General features: G+C 52.1%; 12 protein-coding genes across 14 annotated transcripts; 6 read left to right on the top strand and 6 right to left on the bottom strand.

Annotated features, from left to right (window-relative positions):
* Window positions 1-373: 373 nt before the first annotated feature.
* Window positions 374-811, top strand: PPTG_16765 (hypothetical protein; the record flags this gene model as incomplete). Its single annotated transcript, XM_008914252.1, has 1 exon — window positions 374-811. The coding sequence occupies one exon, from the start codon at window positions 374-376 to the stop codon at window positions 809-811; it is 438 nt and encodes a 145-aa protein (XP_008912500.1).
* A 985-nt stretch (window positions 812-1,796) lies between these two features.
* Window positions 1,797-3,711, bottom strand: PPTG_16764 (hypothetical protein; the record flags this gene model as incomplete). Its single annotated transcript, XM_008914251.1, has 6 exons — window positions 1,797-2,240; window positions 2,312-2,715; window positions 2,772-3,086; window positions 3,148-3,263; window positions 3,330-3,401; window positions 3,475-3,711. 6 exons carry the CDS (start codon window positions 3,709-3,711, stop codon window positions 1,807-1,809), a joined length of 1,578 nt encoding a protein of 525 aa, XP_008912499.1. The 3' UTR covers window positions 1,797-1,806.
* A 96-nt stretch (window positions 3,712-3,807) lies between these two features.
* Window positions 3,808-5,036, top strand: PPTG_16763. Of its 2 annotated transcripts, XM_008914249.1 has the most exons (5): window positions 3,808-3,922; window positions 4,001-4,116; window positions 4,194-4,256; window positions 4,331-4,632; window positions 4,703-5,036. In XM_008914249.1, exons 1-5 carry the CDS (start codon window positions 3,847-3,849, stop codon window positions 4,821-4,823), a joined length of 678 nt encoding a protein of 225 aa, XP_008912497.1. In that variant the 5' UTR covers window positions 3,808-3,846; the 3' UTR covers window positions 4,824-5,036. The 2 variants fall into 2 exon arrangements, with proteins under 2 accessions (XP_008912497.1, XP_008912498.1); XM_008914250.1 differs by having other exon boundaries at window positions 4,001-4,256.
* On the bottom strand, window positions 4,948-5,871 carry PPTG_16762 (hypothetical protein; the record flags this gene model as incomplete). The annotated part of the gene is made up of 2 exons (XM_008914248.1): window positions 4,948-5,640; window positions 5,796-5,871. The coding sequence occupies 2 exons, from the start codon at window positions 5,869-5,871 to the stop codon at window positions 5,114-5,116; spliced, it is 603 nt and encodes a 200-aa protein (XP_008912496.1). The 3' UTR covers window positions 4,948-5,113.
* An 83-nt stretch (window positions 5,872-5,954) lies between these two features.
* On the bottom strand, window positions 5,955-7,003 carry PPTG_16761 (hypothetical protein; the record flags this gene model as incomplete). The annotated part of the gene is made up of 2 exons (XM_008914247.1): window positions 5,955-6,848; window positions 6,929-7,003. 2 exons carry the CDS (start codon window positions 7,001-7,003, stop codon window positions 5,955-5,957), a joined length of 969 nt encoding a protein of 322 aa, XP_008912495.1.
* Window positions 7,004-7,249: 246 nt separating this feature from the next.
* On the top strand, window positions 7,250-9,342 carry PPTG_16760 (hypothetical protein; the record flags this gene model as incomplete). Its single annotated transcript, XM_008914246.1, has 8 exons — window positions 7,250-7,485; window positions 7,575-7,683; window positions 7,744-7,822; window positions 7,910-8,191; window positions 8,258-8,339; window positions 8,409-8,784; window positions 8,846-8,909; window positions 8,978-9,342. 8 exons carry the CDS (start codon window positions 7,250-7,252, stop codon window positions 9,340-9,342), a joined length of 1,593 nt encoding a protein of 530 aa, XP_008912494.1.
* On the bottom strand, window positions 9,323-10,614 carry PPTG_16759 (hypothetical protein). Its single transcript, XM_008914245.1, has one exon. It carries the CDS (start codon window positions 10,537-10,539, stop codon window positions 9,472-9,474), a length of 1,068 nt encoding a protein of 355 aa, XP_008912493.1. The 5' UTR covers window positions 10,540-10,614; the 3' UTR covers window positions 9,323-9,471.
* A 591-nt stretch (window positions 10,615-11,205) lies between these two features.
* PPTG_23949 (hypothetical protein) lies at window positions 11,206-11,307 on the top strand (the record flags this gene model as incomplete). Its single annotated transcript, XM_008914244.1, has 1 exon — window positions 11,206-11,307. One exon carries the CDS (start codon window positions 11,206-11,208, stop codon window positions 11,305-11,307), a length of 102 nt encoding a protein of 33 aa, XP_008912492.1.
* A 352-nt stretch (window positions 11,308-11,659) lies between these two features.
* On the bottom strand, window positions 11,660-17,570 carry PPTG_16757 (calcium-translocating P-type ATPase, PMCA-type). Its single transcript, XM_008914242.1, has one exon. It carries the CDS (start codon window positions 17,284-17,286, stop codon window positions 14,317-14,319), a length of 2,970 nt encoding a protein of 989 aa, XP_008912490.1. The 5' UTR covers window positions 17,287-17,570; the 3' UTR covers window positions 11,660-14,316.
* On the top strand, window positions 11,747-14,375 carry PPTG_16758 (hypothetical protein). Its single transcript, XM_008914243.1, has one exon. It carries the CDS (start codon window positions 11,863-11,865, stop codon window positions 14,185-14,187), a length of 2,325 nt encoding a protein of 774 aa, XP_008912491.1. The 5' UTR covers window positions 11,747-11,862; the 3' UTR covers window positions 14,188-14,375.
* A 151-nt stretch (window positions 17,571-17,721) lies between the features above and the next one.
* PPTG_16755 lies at window positions 17,722-23,662 on the bottom strand. 2 transcript variants are annotated; one of them, XM_008914239.1, is made up of 3 exons: window positions 23,063-23,662; window positions 22,853-22,972; window positions 17,722-22,781 (listed from the first exon to the last, which is right to left on the bottom strand). In XM_008914239.1, the coding sequence occupies exons 1-3, from the start codon at window positions 23,435-23,437 to the stop codon at window positions 20,172-20,174; spliced, it is 3,105 nt and encodes a 1,034-aa protein (XP_008912487.1). In that variant the 5' UTR covers window positions 23,438-23,662; the 3' UTR covers window positions 17,722-20,171. The 2 variants fall into 2 exon arrangements, with proteins under 2 accessions (XP_008912487.1, XP_008912488.1); XM_008914240.1 differs by lacking the exon at window positions 23,063-23,662 and having other exon boundaries at window positions 22,853-23,034.
* On the top strand, window positions 17,864-20,104 carry PPTG_16756 (hypothetical protein; the record flags this gene model as incomplete). The annotated part of the gene is made up of 1 exon (XM_008914241.1): window positions 17,864-20,104. One exon carries the CDS (start codon window positions 17,864-17,866, stop codon window positions 20,045-20,047), a length of 2,184 nt encoding a protein of 727 aa, XP_008912489.1. The 3' UTR covers window positions 20,048-20,104.
* Window positions 23,663-24,319: the final 657 nt, after the last annotated feature.

Raw genomic sequence — 24,319 nt, 5'->3', positions numbered from 1 at the left:
AAATCATTCAACTTTTAGGAAACACATCGTAAATGTACAAACCACCTCTCCAATGAGGAAACGTGAGGGACACGTATCGATCTGAATACCACACAAACTCATCCCCGATTTACAAACACACTAGCAGCAAAAGGGCAGGCCATCGTCGTCTTTTTGCTCGCCTCCACATTGCTCGAACCCTAGCGACGCAGCTCAGGCAGGGCATTTGAGGTTGCCTTCGAGGTTGCAAGGAGGTATAGGATTGGTTGGAAAGCGACATTCGGATGTGTTCCGAATGTCGGAGAAGTGAAGGGCCGGCCCAGACAGAAATTATTCCTTATTTCGACCGCCGCCCCACCACTACTGCGCTGCGTCCCTCACCTCCTTGCCGAACATGCCGGGGATCAGCGCCTTAGAGCTGCATCCTGCCAGCTTGTACGCTGGCGACACGATCGAGTATTACTCTATGGCATTCGTTTCAGACGACCCGCGAGGGTATCACACTGCAGTCGTCCTCCGGGTCCACGAGGATGTCGCTGCAGATTACCCCATCGCCGTGGACACGGAGGAGCTCCTACCGCGCGACTTGATGGTGCGCCTGTTGATTGACCGGTTCGGAGAACGGTTCAAACCCACCTACGCGATCTGGAGGAAACAACACTCGTACACACTAGTTCCCGGAGAGTTCAGCGCTTCTACTCGGTCCAGCTTCTTCTGTACAGCGATCTCCGGTGCTGTTACTGATTCATTCGCATCAATTATGCTACAACTACGTGGTCCACCTGAGGAAACTGCTGGAGACGGATCAGAACCTGAACCCAAGCTCCACTGATTGTGGATCCCATTCACCGCCACCCAGTACCTCCGTACACGACGGTACGGAGCAGGATGACAATGAAGCTTCACTTACGACCGCAGATCCAACGAACGCAAGCGCGAAAAATAACCGGTAGAATCTGTGAGGTGAGAGGAATTTACTGGTTGGCCTATATAAGTGATTTGCAGGTCCAGTCTGTCCCGGTGTAAGGGCTGAGGCTGGGTCTTCAGATCACGCCCAACGATCGTTTACCGTTCTGGTAGACGTATTGTTGTGGGTTCATCCTACCTACACTGGTAGCTAGAGTTGCCGTGGGAATTACTACACCACAGAATCCCAACGTTGTGACAATTGACAGCATGCATTCCCGGGCGATCAACAGTGTTCAATTCCATCCGGTGGATGACAACCTGTTGCTGTCGGCAGGTTTTGATCCAAACTTCTTTATGTTCGACATACGTAACACGTCAGCTCCAGTGTGTACTTTTCACCAGTTCAACGACACCAACAATGCGATTTTTCACCCGATCTTCGTCCGGAATGGCCTAGGTATAGTGACAGCTCGAGGGCATGACCTATCGTTATACAGAGCAAGTGACGGTGTGGTTGTTAGCCGTGGATCAGGGAATACAATATTTAATTATACTTCAAAAAATCTTCCAATAATAAACATTATAATATCTAGCATTCAATAATAAATAATTCCGTGCTTACTTTATTATTGCAATTAGCTAATTTAAGCTTGGTTTTTGTAAGACCACCAGATTAGGTTGGGAGTTTTGCTTCAAACAATGCAATAATAATAATTATAATATTTTTCTACCAATAATAAGTTATTCCGACCCATAACAATTGTATTAAATTATTTTTTCCATGACCGAATTGCGATTGCTCAGGGTGGGAAACTGCAATTTGCAGACGCAAAATGGGGGAGAGCAAGGCGATGGAAATTCGTTGCCTATAGTTCAATTGTTCAAGCTTAACTCTCGATGTTTTTTGTGTCTTCTGGTCTACGATGCTGGCACGTGAGACTTGAGCCATTCGTTCTCCTGGCGCAACGATCGATTCTCCTCCACTATGGCGTCAAAGCGGTCCATCAAGGTTTCAACCAACGTCGAGAGCTGGTCTACTTCCTCTTGGCGTCGCAGTTCCATCTCCTCTCGAAGTCGTTGGATCTCTGCTCGCATTTTTGATTTAACGAAATCCGGTTGCTTGGATGGAGAGCTTCCAGTATAGAAAGTATTGGTCGTTTGATCCGGAACGTTTCGTGACAATGTGGATAAGAATGATACTGAAAGAGACCCGGACTGTCCCCTCTCATCCATAGATTCTTCGACTGTAGTAAGCTCTGTGCGTGCATTGGCAAATGGCCGACTTGAAGGTTGCGTTGGAGACATAATCCCATTTGCATGGCACTGTGGAGATGCAGGCTCGGGAGGTTCTGCTGTTTACGACAACACCCGGTCATTATAGGCACAAAATTTGCCATAATTTCGAAGACGGGAAGGTACTTACCAGTGCGAGTTGCAAAACGAGTCGGAGAAGGTAATGGTGACGAGTGAACCCCTGGTTGATCCTGGTACTTCCTCGTCGGGCTTCCCATTCCTAGTGTTTCGAGTTTCCGCAGTGCGATCTCTTGTAGTGTTTTGCCTTTGCAAGGTGATGCGTGCTCGGCCGACACAACGGGGACGCCTTCTGGAATCATACCGGTAGTAACGACATCCGATGCAGGTGGTGAGAATTGGAGCGATTGAACTGCTGAGGTTTCGTATACAAGGGTGGAGAATAACGGTGTGATGGCTCCTCGAAGATCGTACACTAGAATCTCGCCTGTTGTCGTCCCCACTGCGAGTGTTTTGCCATCCGCACACAGAGTTAGTGATGATACTGGCTGTTCCAAGTCTAAAGAGCGTAGTTCTCTGTTCACAGGAAGTTAGAGACCAGCAGCCCAACAACGAATAGTAGTGTACCGTACTTGCGCTGTAGGGTATCGTAGAAGATCACTCGACCATCAAAACCACCCGTTGCGAGCAGAACCTTACTGACTGGAGACAATGTTAATGATGTGGCTGGTGCCTCGTGTTGTCGAACGAACTCGGCAGTCAGTTGTCCAGTGCTCAAGTCCCATACTCGAACTGATCCATCCGAGTAGGTCGATCCCAGTGCATGTCGAGCATATGGATGTGGGGAGGCTTGAATCGCCATCACTTTGTGTACCCCATGGGCCGGATCAACTGTTAGGAACCCTGCTGTCTCTGCTGTTTGGACGTCGCACACTGAGATGGCCCCACTACAAAATAACTAGGTTAATTATGCATGAGTAGGTGACGGTTATTTCAGCTGAATTTTACCTTGCACTACCCCCGACAATGAATTCATCCTTGTATCCGCTAAATGCTACGGACGTGACAGCGCTTGCACTGATATTATACGTTTGCATGACATCTTGAGTCTTGAGATCCCACAACTGTAGTTGACATTCTGGTTACTACAATGTGTAGTATGTATCCATGTTACACTGCAGATTGGTTACCCGAACGCAGCCATCATTGCTGCCTGAAGCAAGAAATCTCGAGCCACTACTGAACTGCACAGCATTTACGCGCTGGAACAAATGACACAAATGTTTGTTAGAACCCGATTAGAGGTGTTCCGCACGACATCATGGCTGTACAAACTCGGTTCGCAGGTGCATCACCAGGATTGAAGAATCGTGATAGCAACTCTCCAGATGAAGCCACATTCAGACAAATTCCGCCTTCCACGCTGCTGCTCGCCAAGATCCTTCCGTTGTGGTTGTATCGGACAGAGGACACATCAGAATTGAGCGAACTGAGCGTGCGCTGGTGTGTGATGGCCTCCGACGACACTTTAAAGGTCTTGACCACCGGCCCAGCCGCACAACACAGGAACATGGCTTCAAGGCTAAGGTGAACCGCAAGTGTTTGCGTCGTTTCATGGACATGGCTACAGTTTTAGCCAAAATGGCTATATCGTACTTAATGGATCCAAAGTGACCACCAATTTGGTATCAACAGCGAGTGAGCAACATGCCGCTGCTACAGACGCTCCGCAAGACGGCGAGCCATGGGCTGCGTATGGCTCCTCGCAGCTCCGCGCTGTACTGTACGTGCAATCGACACTCTTTACTTGTGTCAACCTTCTTCTCGCGTCTCATCTTGTGCTCCTTCGTCTGATACTCAGCGACAGAGCGTGTGTTTCCCAATTTCTCGGTGTACGGCAGCGACTCAGCCTTTCAGGTGGCTCCCAGCGCCCCACAGTACACTAACGGTGGCAGTTACTTGAAGACCAAGCGTGTGGTGAGTAAATCAATGACTTTTAAGGCTTAATACCAGTAAAATGGAAGAGCTATAGTGCTAAATGAGATTCTATACAGGGAGCTATCATGCTGTCGTGGGCCAAAGCCACCAACTCAGGCTACAATTACCAGAACAAGACGGTGAATTAAAGCTGTACCTATTTGTGTATGATGAGGCTACTTTGCTGACTCTTATGTTCTTGTACTATTGCCAGTTCTTCTCGCTGAGTCCATCGGAGGTGGGCCTGGTACTGGAGCTGCTGGATTCACGTATCCCGGAGCTGTCGCTTACGCACTCGCCAAACATGAACGCGTCTGAGGGGGACAAGAACACCAAGTCGCTGCACATTTCTCGCTCGTCGGGATCGGATGGAAACCCGTTGATTCTCATCAAGGTCAACCACGAGGGCGAGTCTGTGGCCACGCTTAATGTCGGAGAGGCGCGTGTCTTCAAGGAGCTGCTGACCTACTCGCTTCCTCGGCTTCTTGGCTACCATTCAGTGCTGGAAGGACCTCTGTAAGAGCTTCATGTTTGGAATGTGACTGTCATGAATGGTATCGTTAACACTCGAGTTCTATCTTACTAGGAACGTCGAGGGCGGAACCAACGGTGGCTTCTCCCAGGGTGGTGGCAATTCGTACGCGTCCGGACCCAACAGTGGATACCATGGCTCAAACAACAAGCCTGCTGGCGACTGGCCCTTTTAACGCTTCGGTGATCACAGCAGTGTAAACGCATCTTCTATCGGCTATGCTTGAGCTGTGGCTTTTGCTGAGAAAGTATTAAATACTTGCCACGAATTGAGAACAGCTACCGACACAACAAAGCTTTCTTAGGAACTTGTGCTAGTTATTGATGTTATTGTATAAATTTGTTCTACACGTAAATATGGAGAACAACTATGAGGTTTGAAGACATTCAACGCGGTGGCTCAATCCATTTGTGTTGAATGAACGTGAAGCGCTGAAAGCGTTCACACTTGTGCGGTACGACCGTATCATGAACCACGAGTTCCAGTCTCAGCCCCGTAATGAGAGGGCAGCATCTGAAACACGGTGTCATATCGGTCTTGAACATAAAGCCAGCTCAGTCCTGTAATGACAGGGCACGATCTCGTCTCGGTCTTTCTTTTCCTGCTCCACAGCGCGAGGCACGCCTCTCTATTTTGCTGGCACACCTTCTGGCGAATGTCGAGTAACATGGCGACCTGCCCGAGACAAATCTTACGTAGCTTCCTGCTCTTTTGGAGTTGTTTCATCCGAGCTTTGTCCAGAGTCTGCAGCTTTTTCTCAAGGTCGAGTCGCTTGGTCACCTCGTCCTTCCACATAGTGTGCAGCTGCTGGTTGTCCGTCTCCAGCTTGGCAATCCGAGCTTCAGTCTCATTGTCCGACTGCTGCTTGGCAAAGAGAAGTTTCTCCAGCGTCACCTTCAGTTGTGCATTCTCAATCTTAATGATCTCTTGGTCGTCAGCGTTTTGATGATTGCGGCTCGAGGTTAGCTCCGCGTTGTCCGAGGCTTCACTCTCTAGAGCACCCAGTTGAAGTTTTTTCAATCACTAAGACACCTAGATAAAGTATTGCATACTTTGTTCAAATCAATCAGTGGCAATAAAATGATAGGCAAACGAAACAGTCAATTGGATGAGTTGCAAGAAACCGAGCTCCTGGTGTTCTCTAGACCGCGAACAAACAAAGCAGGGTCAACGGGAGAGCTTGCCACGGGTAGCGAGCTGAGCTGAGCCAATCCACGCGACATTTTCCTATCTTGTCCCTCCCTGCCTGCTCTGTTGCTGGTAGGTTTTGCTCTCCTCCGACTTGAACTGCACTGCGACTCTAAATCTAGAATGAAAGCTGCGCGCCGTAGCCAAACTTGAAGGCGTCCTTGAGCGGGAAGCCCTCGGCCGATAACGTGAGCACAAAGTTGGGCAGCACACGCGACTCGATGCTCGTCGCTACGCGGAAAGTCGAGTCCACGCTGGACACGAACCGTGTCTGACCCAAATCCATTTCCACACCGCACGTGGTCTGTGCCTCACCCGACGAGTGGTTGTACACGAGCTCAGAGCCGTAGCGGATCCGGTGACCCACCTTGCGAAGGTACGCCAGCTGCAGCGTGCCCATAGCGCCGTACGTGGCCATGCCCACCCAGTCGCGGTCAGTCCACTTGCCAGCGTAAGCCGAGATGACCTTACGGTGCTTGCCGTGGTAATAGGCCTCGCCACCGAGAGCGAGGTTCTGCGTGACACTCTGCAGGTAGCTGACACCGAGCAGCGGGCCGTTGGAGACCTTCATGTTCCACGTGAAGTCCTCTCCAGTGTAGTCGAAGTCAGCGAGCGCCTGAGATCCATGCTCTTCGTTCTTAAGCTGTGCCTTAACGCGCATCTTCCAGTTATCTGAAAGTTTCTGGTTCCACCGAGCGTCGAGGTAGCCGTCCGGAGTGATCTTGCTCATGAGGAAAGTTGACGGGTCCATGGGGTCGCCCATTACGACATTAGCGCCAAACTGGTAGAGTCCACCAGGGATCATGGGCGTGCCCAACAGGAACGAGTGCGACGTGGAGCAGGTCTGGCCTAGAATGCGCGTAAAGTCGAAGCGGAAGCCGTCGAATGCATCCGGACTCACGGGGCCCTTGAGCTCATTGGGGGCGCTCTCGTACAGACCAGGGTTGGGCAATTTGGCGCGTTCCTTCTCGATCTGCTCTACCTGCTGCATGAACACTGGCAGGTCTCCCTCCTGAGCAAGGTAGAATGGTAGAATGACAGATATGGTTCAGAAGTGGAGATAAATGTGAGGAGGTCTTCTACGCTACGTACAGGAGTTGCGCTGGTGGCCAGCACGGGGTACCGCTTACTGGACGAGCGCTCGGACTTGCTCGGTGCACCTCCCATAGCGACAGACAGACGGACAGAAGGCACGGGGAGGGGACAGACAGCACGTATGCGTCTTGCTCGTAGCTCCTAGTGTTGACTGGAGATCGAGCGGCTCAAAAGAGGATGAGAAATGCAACGTTTTCACCAATCAAATGGCTTGACCGGTTTTTTTTTTCAGCCAGTTAAAATGCTCTTATTCGTACTTAGTATAGGTGATTAGACACACCAATTCAAAACTGTGACACCTTGGGTGAAGTATCCGTAATGGCGAGCCTGGGGCTGGGCGACGACGAAGCGCTGTACACGCTCGCATACTTCACGAGCGACTGGGTGAGGCCCATGGATGCTATCGCGCTGCCTAGACTATGCGCAGTGCTGGATGGTGTCAACGCGCTTAACAAGCAGCACCAGTTAATTGGACTGCTGGAAGTTCGCCGGACGGACGAGGAAACCGGCAATACCGACAGCAGTTGCGGCAAAACACAGCGACTAGAACCATCGTACGCTGCAGAAACTGCACTGCAGTTTTATGGACATCTTGTGTTTTAAATTGAACGAGTGATACTCATTACTGCTGCTTGCTTACCAGACCTTTCCGGTCGCTGTGCAAGCACTACCAAGTGACGGATCTACCGGCATGTGTTTTGCTCGACGCCCAGGGTCAAGCGCTAACTTCGGGGTCATTAAAAGCGCTAGAGGTGAGGTCTGAATATTTTATGAGCATATAAAGGCAAGACTGTGACCGAGTTTACGTGCAGAACGAACTTCGACAGCTTTGCGAGAACGACAACAACGACGCTGCTGAATTTCCATCGTCAACTGATTCCGATTCATCATGTAAGCGGCAGTTTGGACTTTTTACCACAGTAATTTTCCACATTGTTGGCTAGGCGGACTCACATTTGAATGCTCCGCTGTTGCCAGGGAAAGCTCTTGGTGAACTGTTGAAGGACGATGGAGCCCCAGGCGCTGCGTTTCGAGCCCTTCAAGCACTCTGGAAAAGCCAAGTTACTGTAGCGGCTGCAGATATTCCCGAACCTCTTGATGTCAATGACCCAAACCTTGTGAAGATGCGCGAAGAGGCCTTAGAACTGTTTGAAACGGGACAATTTCTCCCTGCTGCATCGAGCTTTGTAAGCGTCTTGCTGCGCTGCCCGACGTGCACAAAATCAAGTTTCAACCTGGCCGTAATTCTGCAAATGATTGGTACGTGCAGTTCTGCTCAAGAATTTGTTGCTCAGCCAACTCATCTTGTCTATATTACTTCTTTAGGCGAAACTTACTTTGCTGTGGCTTCCATTCTGCGTGTCGTCGCTCTCGATGATAGTGACTCAGTAGCGCACACAGTCCTCCGGTACGAGCAGATTGTTGCTGGTTTACTGTATTATTGGCTGACTTACTCGTCCGTGGTGTGTCCAAACAGATCCGTCTACTACCAGGAAGAGCCCGACCTTGTAGTTGCTGGCTATCGCTCAATCCTCGCATCAAACCGCGATAGCCACGTTCGAGCAGTGCATTCGCTCGCAACACTCGAAGGGGCTACAACTACCAAGACTGCAGCTCCTGCTTATGTTGCCAAGGTCTTTGACGAACTTGCAGATAGTTTCGAGGAGAAGCTGGTGGCACATCTAGAGTATCGGGTTCCCTGGCAACTTGTCGAGGCTCTGCAAAAACTATCACCGCCCGGATTCATCCCGAAGGATTCGACAGCTGAACCAGAATGGGTTGTAGCCGACGTTGGATGCGGCACCGGCCTCTGTGGACGTCTCCTGCGCTCACACGTGAAACATATCATTGGGGTACAATGAACACAGTGTTGTCTTGAATTATAGATGATTTCTCACTATTTGTCATGTGTAGGTGGACATATCGCCTTTGATGATTGAGAAGACCCGGGCGGAGGGAAGTTACGACGAGTTGCAGAGTACGTTCGTCAATTTTTCTTTTTGTTCTTACAAATTGTGCAGTAAACTGACGATATTTCATTGGCAGCGGTCGACATTGTGCCATTCCTCGAGTCGTGCGCGGATGAATCCTTGGATCTCATAATCTCCGCTGACGTGTGGATATACGTGGGTGCATTGGAGCGCGTTTTTGAGCTGAGTAAACGTAAACTCCGTGCCTCCACTGGCTGGATGGCTTTCTCCATTGAACTGTTGCCGCCTGGAGCCGTTGACGACGCAGTGGGCTTTCGCTTGGCGCCATCTGGTCGGTTCCAACACTCGCACGAGTATATCACGTCTCTCGCTAGTCGATGGGGCTTCATCGTCGCTGTACAACAAGACGTCAGTGTTCGTAAGGAGAGTGGAGAACCCATTCCAGGCCGCATCTATCTCATCCAGCAAGCTAAAATATGAAGCTTTCAGTTAATTTGCCGGTGCAATGCCCACCATAAAGGCGATAGATAATTATTGGTTAGTTGTCTGACTACTCGGCTGCTTTCTTTCGAGGTCACGAGCGAGTGTCGATAGCTGGAGCCTATTCCATCATGATCGTACGACACCAGGTAGTATCATTGGCCCAGAGGCTGTAGATGCACTCAGTACGACACTGTCTGGCTGCATACCCATGAGCTTGAGCAGCGTCTCCCGATTGTTCCATGACAATTCCATTTGCTGGATCCGGTCGCCCTTGAAGGTGAAGCACGACTTGCCACTGATGCAGACCTTCCTGTGGAGCGGCTGAACGCCAAAGATCGGGTAGATCTGAGTGCCGCTGAAAGTCCAAGTGGCCTTCATCTTCTCGCTATTGCCTTCATCACGTTGGATAATATATTCCTCCATAATTCCATCGGGGAATGCGTCCAGTAGTAAGTTCCAGTGTGACATCACAGCTTCTACACCGTGTAAACCTTCCGAGTAATTGGGACTGAAGAGTGTCACGTCGTCGTCGTACACGTTGTCTGCAATCTCCTCCAAGTCCTCGATGACTCCAGTGTTCCATGCCTCCAGGATCCCATGGAGAATATCATACCTCCGTCTGTACACCTTCTCTGCCTGTTCGTCACTCTTGATAACAGCGTTGAGTGCTTCCTGTCGCTTCACCTTCTTCTCCGCTCGAAGTCTGTGGAGCTCCGCCGTCTTCCGTTTACGATGGCGATGGGTCGAGTCTGTAGTCGTAGGCGGTGGCTGCGGCTCCAGTTTACACTCCATCAGACTCTGCAGCTCGGCGCCATTGCTACCGCTACCGCAATTAGCGTCGAAGCCCGCAGCCTGTAACATGTGAAGGTCTTGCTCCTGCTCATTGAGAAAATCGTGGTCGGCCGCAAAGATGGGCGAGTCCGGCGTGGCATTGGGACCCGCGAAAGGTTCGAGGAAATCGTCCAATAGGAACTGGTCCAGATCCACGTCCATGGCAGCGTCCACGCCCATGAGATCGCCTGAGACGGCGCTGAAGCTGTCGAGTGTCACCTCCCACTCGCGCCACTCGCAGCTCGGAGTGCGACGCATGGACGGCAAGAAGGTGGAGGTTGTGGGGGCCTTGGTGGATGTACAGGAGGGAGCAGAGGAAGAAGCGGTAGCGTCGAGCGGGTACAGCGGCGATGAGGCGCGCATCGTATGAGTAAGGAACACTATGGGTTTTCTTCCTCTGGGGCAATTGCAAAATGGTAAGGTCCTTGACGAGGGTAGAACACCAGCAACTTGAAGTGGTATGTTGACACGCCATGGTCAGCGAATCAAGCGGACTTCGTAAATTTGGCATTGTAATTGCGATTCAGGGTGCTCGTATTGGTGGATATTGCCGTTGATGGGGCTATTTTGCGATTTTAGCTGAAGTGGGAAAAGCCATGCACATGGTTTACGTTTACACCGCTCACGAGTCGTGGGCCACGACCCACTCTCACGGGCAGTCAGAGTGACTCCCGTAGCATTCGGTGACCGCCGTTATGCCCTACTCGACCGTCACTATTGATACATGTACAGCATTGAGGCATACCGGTGTTTGATATGAGCAACGCGGAGTGCTGCCGGTCACCTGCTCATTTAACTTTTTACGTGTTGCTTAGCCAGCAACTTCAAGTTTTGACACGACGTTAAACCACCGGATCGTATGATTATCACTTCGGCTTCAGTATTTGACAACTGCGCGTCATGATCGTTACATGCACGACATTGCCGACCTGCTAGCAAGCCATAGAGTTGTGTTGTCCTGCTTTGAATCCTCGTAGGTATTACGCCGAGTCCAGTCTGGGTTGGCAACTTCAACGTGCTTGTTCTCTCATGGATGCTACGTCGCCACGTTGCGAAGGCCAATGTCTGCGAGGTGGGCCTACCACGGTGGCTATGCTGTCCATGATTGAGATGATCCTGTGCTTCCGCTGAAAGGAAATGCAGTCGCATTGTGTGGCCGGGTCGTTAGAATCGTTTACGGACCTCGACATTGTTCTGGTCGGAGGACTAAGCTCAACGCACAACTCACCAGTAGTGGTGTTGCTATCAGTTCAGAACGGACACAGCGGCGTTTTCCGATACGTTTCAATAAATATCTTTGCTGAGCGCGGTTAGTCACTAACTTAGTGAGGACCTTGCAACACCTTCGCGTCGCGAACGCTGTCACTGTTGCGGACTATTTAAGCGTCTCGTTGCCGTTGTGATACCGTTTTTCAGTGGTTGCGCCTGCAAAGAGAATGGTATTAATAGCGGTTGTGCATTGGATCGCGGCCCTTCGTGCAATGGCTACATGGGATCCGCAATCGGATTCGTCAAAACCTAACTCAAATTTCACCAAATTTCACCAATCCCCACCGCCAATCTGTCAATCCCTCTTCAAAGCAATTACGATTCATATTGAGCAGGTCAGATCACACGTGGCGATCTGCATATCGAGTCGCTTCCTCGCTGCGTGTTGACCTCGCTGCACGCTGGCCACGACTTACCATGGTTCAAATCCACCGCTACTCAATCGCGCTGATCCACGCCGTTGTGATTGCGACCGCCGCTGCCTCGGTATCCTCCTCACAGTCCAAGAAACAGCACAAACAGGTTCTCACAGAAGATAACCCGACAAATCCTTCCCCAGCGCCGTCCACAGACCGCATAGAAAAACAAAATATTGCTTCGTGGGAAGTCCAGCCGGACGGCTCCATATCGAACAAGCGGGGGGTTTCATCTCCCTCTGTAGGTGGCAGGACACAGATCCAAAGGGACGAGAACGTACGCTGGAGGATCGTGCACGACGAGACCGAGAGCACCGCACCCGCGCTCATTTCACAGCAGCAACCAGAGGACGTACCAATTAATGCACAGGGCTTTCTCAGTGTGGAGGAGGACGCATCCTACGAGGACTGGGAGACTGTCAGTTCGTCTCAGTTGTTCCTTGAAGCGTCCGACGCTTTTCTGGCGCTGGAAGATCGCATTGCAGAGGAAGGACACACTCCAGAAGTAGTAGATAAGTTGGTAAAGATTGCAAGCAGTCGTGAGGGTTCTGGTGACGCTGAGACTGAGGGTGACTGGGCTTTCGCAGTGACGAAGTTGTCGTTCATGCAGCTATTCGAACCCAACACGGAGTCGTCCGACGAGCAGGCCTTTATAGATGCTATACACAACCTCAACGTCGCAGCAGAGGCTGGAGTGCAGTCAGCACTTGGAGTCTTAGCAATGCTGGATCTAATTGGTGTCCCAGACCCCGAGGAATTAGAAGACCCGAGTATAATGCCACTTTCTCGACAAGAACGACGAGCACGAGCTGACAAGGCGTTGTCTGGTTTATCAGATGCCAAAGACTTTATGGCTACAATGGCTGTAGCGTACGGTACTTTGTCCGGAAGAATTCCAGTGTCAACAAAGGATGCAGCAGAGACCACTGGCCCAGACGCGATGTGTGAAGCAGCTCTGCCGTTATTCCACAAGTGTGCGGAGGAAAATGTGCATATTATTGTCGATGAAGGCGGTGAGCGTCCCGTAGAGATTGTTCGTCTCTCGGACGAAATATTGGACCCCAATGGAGGCGGATACTTCAACGAGTACGGCTTTGGAGTCACTGATCCGCTTCACGACGAGAACGAAGCTCTGCACGAGTTGGAATATTACCGCGGGATTGCGAACAACCCAATGGATGAACAGCATCCTCAGGCGATGCAGCGTCTTGGAGAAATCTACTTTTTCGGCAATCAAGCAGCTCACGTCGCAGCGGACCATGGGCTGGCAGCGCAATATTTCCGCCAAGCAGCCGAAGCTGGAGATCCGCTGGCTCAAGCTAACTATGGTATGCTCCTCGCTAATGGTATGGGTGTAGATCGAGACGTACCGCAAGCGCTGGTGTATTTCAACCGCGCTGCTCGTCAGAATCAAGCGTTTGCGTTCCACGGTCTCGGTGTGCTGTATTTTACTGGAAATGGCGTGCCCCAGAATGTCACCCGTGCTCTCGGGTACTTTGAAGAGGCCATTGCGCTAGGATACGCTGAGTCGCACTCGTTTTTGGGCTCGGTATACCTCCATGGTGACGGCGGTGTGCCTATCGATTACAAAGAGGCTTTTTACCACTTCCAGGCGGCAGTGGATGGCACAGACGGACAGTCAAGTCAAGCGTTATTCAACTTGGGCGTCATGCACTTTCGAGGCGTCGGCACTCCACGCTCTTGCCACACAGCTCTGCCGCTGTTCCGCGCGGTGGCATTGCATCCCGATCTCATTTCTGGACTCCCGTTCTCGCTCATCAAAGCGTATGAATGCTACAAGAAAGGAGACTACCTGCGTGCGTATCTGCACTACCGACTCGTTGCTGAACTGGGGGATGAAGACGGACAGTGCAATGCTGCCTTCTTGCTCGAACACCACGGCCAGACTATCCTCAAGTGGCGTTGGCTTGGACTTGCAGCGGCAGTAGAAGACTCGAGTAATCCGCTGCTGCATGAAGCCTTTGCCTTGTACTCACAAGCAGCGGCGTTGAACGACTCGGAGGCTGTACGGAAGACTGGTACATGCTTCCATGAGCCGTGGATCGGTGTGTGTCCGAGCAACCACACGCGAGCATTGGAACGTTATCAACTCGCAGCAGAGCTGGGCGACGCACAGGCTGGCTACAACTGCGGCTTGATGCTGCTGACGGGCGATGGTGTTCCCAGAGACCTTGCAGCGGCTAGAAACTACTACGCCGATTGCAGTGAAGCTGCGTTCCCTGCTAACGTGCCGTGTGGTGTGGCACTCGTGGGGCTTGACATTCTGCAGCGCGTGGAAACAATTGCTCGGCAGATCTGGAGGTAGAAAAAGGATAAGTTATTTGACCAGCAGGTAAAGCGAACATGCTCTGTCTATTGCTCGATTTCTCACGGCATCTTTGTGCAAGAGTGGAGCAACAGCATAATACACAAGGGCTTCGCTATTTTCCTTGATTTACACAGTATCGAAAGCCTTTGCGTCGTTGTCCCACGATTGTTTTCTCTTCTTTGGCTTGAAACCTGCTGCGATAGATGCAGAGCGCATAGCTCCACGGAGCTTACGGACTTGCCACCACTTGCGGATCTCATCGAAGATCAGCACACTAGACGCGATGCAGCAGACGTACAGCAAGTCACCAAGTGTAAGCGCCTCAGTCTGGAACGTTGCCTGAAGTGGAGGGAAGTAGATGACCAGCAACTGGCCTAGAAGTGACGCACCTACTGCGTACACGAAGAACGTGTTGGAGAGGATGCCGATCTCCAAGATGGACTTGTCGTCTGACCGACACGAGAGCGCGTTGAACATGTCGAACATGACGAACGTCGTGAAGCTCATGGTCCGGTCTCGCTTGCTGATCGTGCCGTCAGCACTGAGTTCCACCCAGAAGACGTAGAGCGTGCCGCACACGATAAAGCAGGCTGACGTTAGCACCCGACGTATCATCGTACGTGTGATAATACTGGCGTCTTTGGAGCGAGGACCTTCCTTCATCACATCATGATCTACAGGCTCCACACCAAGACTCTGAGCTGGAGGTCCGTCCATGATTATGTTGATCCACAGAATCTGCATGGCATTCAACGGAGACGGGAGGTTGAACAGCGTCGAAAAGGCGATCAAACAGAGAGCCGAGATACTCGTACTGAGCTGGAAACGCAGGAAGTGCTTGATGTTGTGATAGATCGACTTTCCTTCTTCCATCGCACACAAGATCGTGCTGAAGTTGTCGTCCAGTAGAATCATATCAGCTGCCTCCTTCGACACATCCGTGCCGTTCGTGCCCATAGCGATGCCGATGTCTGCGGCCTTGAGAGCAGGTGCGTCATTCACACCATCGCCAGTCATCGCCACCATCAATCCAGCCTGTTGCAACGCTCGCACAATCTTCAGCTTGTGGTGCGGCGACGTACGATAAAACACACACGTCTTCAAGATGCGCTGTTCCAGTTCGACCATGTCCATGATCTCCAGTTCCTGACCAGAAATCACCAGCTCGTCCACTGCTTTGCTCCTCTCATCGTCGCAGTCCACACTACCGAAGTTGTCGTTCGAAATGATGCCAACTTTCGTCGCAATAGCAATCGCTGTCTCCTTCGAATCGCCCGTCAGCATGATCGTTTTAACTCCACTAAGTGACAACTCAAGCACAGACTTCTCAACCTCAGCCCGAGGCGGATCCGAGATTCCAACTAGTCCAGCGAACACCATACCACGATCCGAGTGCTCACCGAAGGACAGTGCCAACACACGTAGTCCACGTGCTGCCATCTGCTGGGACGCCACGAAGATCCGTTCACGGTCACCTGGCGTCATGTCCTTCTCGCGTCCACAGTTGTCCTCAATCTTGTCACAGCGTGACAGAATAGCTTCCGTCATGCCCTTTAGGTACCAACGCGATGGGCCACCCGACGGGGGCTCGCAACACACAGCCATCCACTTCTTTTCCGAGCTGAACGGCACTTCACTGACACGACGGAACTGCTGAATGACTGCTGGAGTGATCCCCACTTTCTGCGCACACAGCAGAACAGCACCCTCTGTGGCCTGACCCAGCACTTCTCGGTCCACAATAGTCGCGTTATTACACAGCGCGCCAGACAACAAGCAGTGGTAAACGTGAGGGTGATACGTCTCTGTAACAGGCTCTCCACGCATAGTCACGGCTGATTGAGCGCTCTTCGTCATCTCGAGCTCTGAAACCTGCGAGGGTGATCGCTCTCGCTCACCAACGCCGTTTACTTCGGCTGTCACACTCTCGAACGGGACAAAAATCTCGATCACTTCCATCTTGTTGGTCGTAATCGTACCCGTCTTGTCCACACAAACCACGTTGATACAGCCAAGAGCCTCGACAGCAGGGAGTTTCTTCACAATAGCATGACGTTTGGCCATCTTCATGACGCCAAAAGCCAGCGTGACAGTCACACAGATAGGTAGACCCTCGGGGATGGCAGCCACAGCCAACGACACGCCGATCTGCAGCATTGTTAGTATACCTTTGTGTTGAATAACACCGATGATCACAATCACTGCGATCACAGCGAGTGAAAACATACTCAGATGTTTACCCAGTGTATCCATACTGTGCTGTAATGGGGTCTTGCGCTCCTCCACGTTGTGTACCACATCAAAAACCTGTCCGAACTCGGTGCGAGACCCTGTTCCAACCACGACAGCTCGGCCGCGACCAGCACGCACAAGAGTACCCATGTAAATCACATTCTTCCGCTCTGCAACTGGATGCAAGTGGCTGTCAGCAATAGCGTTCGTGATCTTGGCTACAGGTGCGTTTTCGCCCGTGAGATTGGACTCGTCCACCTCGAGATCCACAGCTTCAATGAGCCTCGCATCTGCTGGCACGCGATCTCCCACATCCACTATCACAATGTCGCCTGGTACTAACTCTTTGGCCAGCATATCCACCACGGTTCCTTCTCTCAGAGCTTTACAACGCGGCGGTACCAGCTCCTTTAAAGCCTCCAGTGTCTTCTCGGAGCGATATTCCTGAACAAACGCCACAGTCACCACAATGGTGATGGCTACAGCGATAGAGATGGCGTCATCTGTGTGGCCCATGGCTACACTCACGACTCCAGAGCCCATGAGCAGCATGATAAGCGGGTCTTTGAACTGTCCAGCGAACTTAATAAGGATGGACTCCTCCTCGTCACCTGCCAACTCGTTGAACCCGCATTCGCGCTGTCGCTCGCGCACTGCCAGCTCGCTAAGTCCGTGGTTGGTGTCGACACGCAGCTCGCGTGTCACTTCTTCGTGAGAGCGCGACGACGCCTGGCTCAGCACGCCGCCCTCCATGCTCAGCAGTGATAACGACAGACCTTGTCCATGGTTCATGGAAAGTGAGCGCTGCGTCTTGAGTACAGGGGCTGAGACTGCGATTTCCACGTCGCTAGAAGTCGTTGCCATGATGGCGGATCCGGGGGTTCAAAGACGCCGTTTGAAGGATGTAGAGTGCGGATGGGGGTGAAACCAGCTCGGACACGTAGAGAAAGAAGCGACGCTGTGAGCTGCGTGTCGAAATGCGTGGAATTTTGCGCACGAGCAGCTCCTGATGAACTGAAGGAGTCGGTGCCGATTCCTACACGATCGATTCTCCCGAAATGGCACAAAAGTCAGTTGTCGGTTGCAGTGGACGGTGGTGATAGTCTTCTGGATTCAGTGACAGATTTTATTGGGCTGCTTCGACAGTCACTGCATTTGGACACTGCATGTAGCAATAGACAGGCCAAAACGCGTACTTTGCTGTGATTAGTTGAAATGCAATGATTTTGAACCAATAGAGGTCTCATAGTGTGTAGCCATGTGTAGAGTGGTGAAAGGCAACACTTCAACGAAAGGATTGCAATCCTCGTGTCAACCGGTGGTTTCTCTTCTCTATTTATTGGCAACCTCATAGATGGCACACTCCCCATCGCTGTGGTTATTATCGCTCCTTTTCTCTTCAGTTGGCTATATTTGCCGTTTTTGCAAGAGCTAGAGGAGCATGGAGAATGCTCAGCGCGTGGTGACCGATATCGTAGCGAGATGTCGATACCGCGGCGTGGAGGTGTCCGAGACGCTCGCGGCGTTCACAGCGCGACTGGTTGTGCATCGTAGTCAGCGTCATCTCGTGCTGGAGCAGCCAATGTCTCCAGAAGACGAGTTGTATCTGACTGAGCAGTGCGAAAAAGCTCTTCTGCGTAGTGATGATCCAGCCATGGAGACCGTCAAGATGCAGCTCGAGTTCGACTTTACATACGCGAATCTCGAGGAGGAATTGCGCTCAAGAAAAGAGCGCAAGGAGCAAGCGGTGGCCAAATTGCAGCGTACGATCTCTTCGCTTGTACCGGAGAAAGCCACTGACTTCGAGACGCTTTCGACGTTGTACAAGCACATTTTCACCTTATTAATGCTAGATGCGGGTGGTCTTGGCAATTATAACGAGGACGACGGTAACAATAACAGTAAAAACAGTAGTTTCAGTAAACCAGCAGAGCGTCGTGCCATGGAAAAGGAGGTAGCTGCAGCGCTCGAGAGCGTTTTCCCACGTATTGGCTTGAAGTCCTTTGCGACGATGTCTCCTGAGGATAAGCGTTTCCAACTGGATGAGCTCATGCGCATCGTTGAGGGAATTCGCTTATTCAACAAGGAACTGGGTAAAGGTGGCGCTGGTATAGCAGCCAGTGCGCGAGACATTGAGGAAAACGTCGCCGCGTTGGCAAAACTAGTGCGAGACGAGGTTCGAGACGCCAATGAGATCTGTACACAGTATACTGAGGTGCTTTTGCATGTGCATCACCAACTGGGAGCAGGAGAAGATGCAAACTCCTTAGAACCACCACCGAGTCTCGATGAAATCGCGCGATGGCAAGATGAACTGAGCAATCGAAGACAGTTCCTCTCCTACCTGCAAAGTCTCGAAGAAGATATCGCGTTCTCCCACGAGAAGGTAGGCACACGACTGCAGATGTTCCAGGCAGATATGAGCGCTCTGCAAAACCTCGTGGGGGCACGTACATCGCTACCAAAATCCCATGTGTATCCACTGTTTGAAGCCGTGTCTCGTTCATGGGCCGAGTTGCACCAAGAGCACGAGTTGCTACAGGCTCGTGCTCGAGCTCTACGCTCATTACTGCGCTTCAAATCGACGTTCACACGTACGTTATCGTCAGAATCGCCCATTGTACGACAAGCACGACGTGGAGGTTCCATTCCGACTGAAGATCTCTTCTCTCATGTCGAGACTTTTCCAGCTGAAAGTCAACTGACCGCTGATGGTAAAACTCGGAGCTTTGGCGTGGAAGGTGAAGACTTAAACGGCGACGAAGACAACAGCAATCCCAATGAAGAAGAAGGTTCAGGTTTTCCCATTCGAATGCCAGTGGAATCAACACCGGAGTTCATGCAACTGCCACTCGAGTATCAAGGTTTCTGTCCATGGACAGTAGTGGAGCGTGGAGGTTTGCTGCTTCCTGGAGATCCGTCGCTTGGAGTCGTGCAGTACCGCAACGCCTACCACGTCTTCGTCAATGAACGTGCACTAGGAGAGTTCATGATTCATCCACGGCGCTATGTCCAGGGAGTTCTACGTCGTGCAGCACGTCAACCAGCGCTGATTTACCTGCTGCGTCTGCAAGAGTCTTTCCCGAACATCACGCTGTCTTCGCTGCTCAAAATGTGTCATCGATTCCGTGCTGAAGGAGCTCGTGGGGTGCATCCGTTGCTGGCCCCTCCGCCGTCGCAGAAAGTGGACGCTAGCACAGCCACACCCACGCACTTTGTGGACAAGCACATTGACTACAACTACGATTGGAACGAGTGGAATCTCCGTCGCAAAGCCATCAAAATCGCCAATCTCCGACACTGCCGCACTGTGGGCGCACAAACAGCACTCAGCAGCTTCCGTCGCGAAGTCGATACTCAGGTTTATCTACCGGTTGACGTAAGCTGCCAAACCAGCAAGACACAAGGGACGAATCCACCGCGAGTCACCACTTACTTCACCGGACTACGCAGAGGCCACGTCTACTCCATTGACGATGCCAAACGCGCCGTGGCCAAAGAAGCGAATTCAACTAGTAAGAAGAGCCGTCGATCCAAACACAACGAAGACGCAAAAGAGGGCAAAGCTGTGGAACGAGACGACAACCAACCGGTCATCGTCTCCTACACGTTTGATTTGTCATAGTAAAAATTTGGTTTTCATCTAAAAAAATTCGAGCCATAAAAAATTTAGCGACTTGAAAAAAGTGAGGCTCAAGCACACGATACCACCTGAACCTGACGAGGCTGCGGTCTTGAATCGTAGCTGTTTACACGCTGAAGATGAAGTCCGTGAACTTGTCCGTGTCCACCGACTTGCCGTCGGCCTCCAGGAGCTCTGGAAGGTGTTTCTTGATAAACTCGACTTGGGTTGCGTCGAAGCGTTCCTCGATCTGCTCAAGCGTGAGTTCGTCACCAGTGAGAATGTCCAGCGCCTCGTGCACGTCGTCCTTGGTGGAACCACTTTGCAGCTGCAACGTACAGAAAGTGGCGAATCCCTCGAACGAGATCTCGTCGTTGTCCTCCTCGTCGATCTTGTCAAAGTAGTCGTGGCAGTCGTCTTCGCTCAGACTGAGACCCAAACCTTTGCAGGCCATGATGAACTCATCACGAGCTAGAACACCGTCGTTATCCAGGTCAAAGTGGTCGAACACTTCCTTGATCTCCTTCGCCTGTTCGGGAGTCAGACTGCCCACTTCGCTCAGAGCCAACTCCTTCTCAAGCGACTTGACCTTGTCACGGACAGCAGTCTCAAGCGATGTGAACTGCGCACGCAGACCGTGGATCGTGTCGGTCGTGAATGGGTTCGTGTGCACCTGCAGACGCTCCAACTCTTCGTGAATACGCTCCAGCTTCTCCATGTCCTCGGTGAGGGGAGTGATGATCTCTGCAGCCTTGGCCTTAACCTCCTCGACCTGCTTGGCCTTGGCTTCCTCAACTTCAGTGGCCACATCCGTCGACTTGTCGCCTTCCTCACTCTCCGGGGCGACAGACTCAGCGGCGGGCTTAGCGACCTCCTGAGCAGCAGAAGTCTCAACTCCCGTGATCTCCGGGTCTTCAGGCTTCTCCTCTATTTCTTCCTCCAGCGCAACGCCAGTGTTAGCGCGGAACAAACGGTGACGAAGCTTCACCATCGAGTTGAACTGGTCCTTCAGCGATCCCTCGACCACATTGATTGACTGCGTGCTCTGAGCGCAGCGCTCCTTGATGCGGGCAGACAAGTTGGCAAACTCACGGCAGACCTCGTCGCGCTTCTCCACAGTCGCGAGCTCCTGTTCGTAGTAGCCACGCTTCTCTGCCAACGAGTCCAGTAGCTTCTGCACACGAGCATTCGTCTTCTCGATGAGCGCGACGTCGCTTTCACGACCAGCTTCAGCCAGAATCTGCTTCTTCTCAATCAGCTTCTCGTTCTCGCTCACCACAGCGTTCTGCACCTTAGGGACCAACACAGTGTCGAACTGGTGCTTGGCAGCAACCACACCAGCTGTTGACACGTCCTGGAGCTTCGTGGCTGCCTCCACTTCCTCGTCCATCTCTTCAATAACGTACTTGAGGTTGCGCATCAGAGTCTTGGCGTCCTTGGCCACAGCGTCCATATCCTGCTGCACACGCAGACACTCTTGCAGGCGAATCTTCACGCCTTCCACCTTGTCTTCAGCCATAGCCACGAAGTTCTTCATGGCCTCCACACGCTCCAGCGTGGCCTTCGTGTCCTTGTGTTCCTCCGAGAGTCCATCAGCTTCGCTCACGACTGTAGCCAAGAGCTGCTTATAGCGTGGGAGCTCAATGTTCTGCAAGAAGGCCACGCTCTCAAGCTTCTCCTCAGCGTCGGCAGTGGACGTGACACGCAGGTCCTCAGCAAACAGAGACAATGCCTCCTTCTCCTTCGCCCAGGCTTCAACCTTTTCCAAGTCCTTGACCACCTTCTTGAGGAAAATCTCCGTCTTCTGGTAACTTTCCAAGTTTTGGCGCAGCTTCAGCTCGAACGCAGTCTCCAGCTCGTCTAGATGCGCCTTCATTGCCTGCAATTTCTCAATGGGAGGGTCTAAGTTGGGCACTGCGCGTCCGTTGTTCTTGCAACTGGCGATCCAGCGTCCAGCACAGCCTTCAACGGCCACAAACTGCGCCTCACGAGGAGGTTTCTCGTTCTTCTTGTACTCGAGATGGCGAGCCAGCGCCTCCTTGATGTCAGGAATATGACGAGGCTGACTGAGTGTCTGGAAACGCTCCGTCTGCTGCTGTAGCCACTCCAACAGCCCCGACGCGTTCTTGTTGAACTCCGCAGCCAGTTCCTGATGACGCTGTGCGATGTTCAGCGCCTTGGAGATCGTCGTCACCGCCTTCTTCTTCTGCACACCTGACGCGAACTCCTTGAAGAGCAGAGACACGTACGTGGTGATACTCTTCTCGTCCGGTTTGGCTTGTCCGGCCACGTTCTCCACCTCCAGCAGCTGCGGGATGCGCAGCTTCTCACGAGCGATGTCGAACGCGAGCTTGACGTTGGTCTGGGCGTCCTTGGGGTTCAGCGAGTTGAAGTCGATGAGGGTGGGCGCGTAGCGGTGGATCAGAGCGCAGAAGGCCATGCCGTCAGCCCAACTGCCAGAGAAATTCTTGACTTCGACGGTGGGGTAGTCGGCTAGCGAACGGTTGACCCAGAGCAGCAGTCCGTCCTTGCCGGAGACGCCCTCCACGTCGATCTCGGCCACTTGGAAGGCCTTGATCAGCGTCCACATGAGGCCCAGCACCAGCTTGTTGTTGCCATCCAAAATGTCCGAAGAGCCGATGTTCGTCACGTTGACGTTCTTCTTTTGCATGAACGCGAAGGCGAAGTTGAGGTTCTCCATCTTCTGGATGCGCATGCGCGGCTTCTTGTTGAATTTCTGTCAAATAAAAGATGTTAATTAGCACTAAAAGCATTTTAACATCATTGACTGCATGTTTTGTGACGTACGCGGCACACTTTTTCGCGGCAGATGATCTGTAGCAGCGAGATGAGGCGGATACCGTCTTTCAAGTCCTCGTAGAGGTCATCGATGGTCATGCGCTTGCGCGACAGGTACGTGTTGGCCCACTACAGTAACAGCATAACAGTTAGATACTCTCTCTCTCTCTCTCTCTCTCTCTCTCTCTCTCGAAACCCCCTCTCAGTGGACGCGCTTACTCTGGTGAAGGTGTTCTTCTGCACGTCGACCCACTCCTCGTTGTAGCCGGCCATGCTGTCTGTGGTGCTGTCACGTAGGGGGGACGGGGTGGGCTCGCTCTCGGGCTCGACGCGATCTTCCGCGGTCTCTTTGGTCTCTTGTTCTTCTTCTTCTTGTTCCTTAGGCGCGACCAGCAACGCTTGTACTGGGTTCACTCCTCGATGCGAAACTGCGCGCGGTCGGTCTGTTGTTGTGCTTGTTGCTGCGATCAGCCGAGGCGGTTCCGATCTGCTCCGCGCCTGTCTCGCGATTTCTCGATTGGCTTGTTCTTGCCAAAAAGCTTTCAGTCGATTTACACTTGTGCCCGACCTGCACTCTTCTGCTCGAAACTCCATTCCCTCTCTACACGGCCAGAAAGCCTCTGAGCCCCAGCCCTCGGACCGTGGGCCTGCAGTCGAGCGAGTTTTCACTTCGATTCAGTATGGTTGGCAACGGGTCGCAAACCCACGACGGCGTCAGGTGCATATAAAGGGCCGACAAGGCATCGGATCCGTCTTCGAAAAATCCACATCGAAGCCAATTTGGCAAAGCCAAGTGTGGCAAAGATACCTTGTTTTCTCCGGGACATGCCAAATTTCATGCCGCCACGGATTCTTTGGCGGCGGCATTTCTTTTCTTCGCGCTGCGCTCGCTGCTGATTTCCACGCGCCGGTTTTCTCTCGGCCTTCTGCTCGATGCGACACAGCGGCGCACGACAGATCAAGTCGTGCGGGCTCAGATCCTCCGGACTTTTCGATGTAGAGTGGCCAGTGTTGGTCGCTCGCCGCAATGATTGACTTTATGGGCTCCGCTCGCTGCCGGCGACAACAAGACCAGCGTCGCTGCTCGAGCCCACGGTGCAAAGCCTCTTGGAGTAGTCGCGGTCCTGTCAATACGACAACAACTTCAACTGCCTTCGAAATCGAAGCAACACTGCACATACGGCCTTGTCAAGCGTGTATTTCCTCAGGAGCTCGTGAAGAATTTAACGTAGTATCACTCGGTTGTCTTCATTTTCGTAGGAATCCGTCCTAATGCAAGTACAGCAATATTCCATCTCAGTACAACTGATTTGTGTTTTTGAACGCACACACAATCGTCGGCAACTGCAATGCCACGACGTACACGCTGGCTCAGCAGGTTGAACCAAGTAAGCTTTTCCAGGTTTACGTGGCAACGCGTTGCCCACAAAATGGTGCGCCACAGCCCGTTTCCGAGCATCGCGGAATGTTCAACCG

The sequence above is a fragment of the Phytophthora parasitica genome (assembly GCF_000247585.1).
Source record: "Phytophthora parasitica INRA-310 unplaced genomic scaffold supercont2.59, whole genome shotgun sequence".
In the NCBI taxonomy this organism is placed as follows: domain Eukaryota; phylum Oomycota; class Peronosporomycetes; order Peronosporales; family Peronosporaceae; genus Phytophthora; species Phytophthora nicotianae.
The sequence above is the reverse complement of the archived record's forward strand: the minus strand, read 5'-3'. Positions and strand labels throughout refer to the sequence as shown.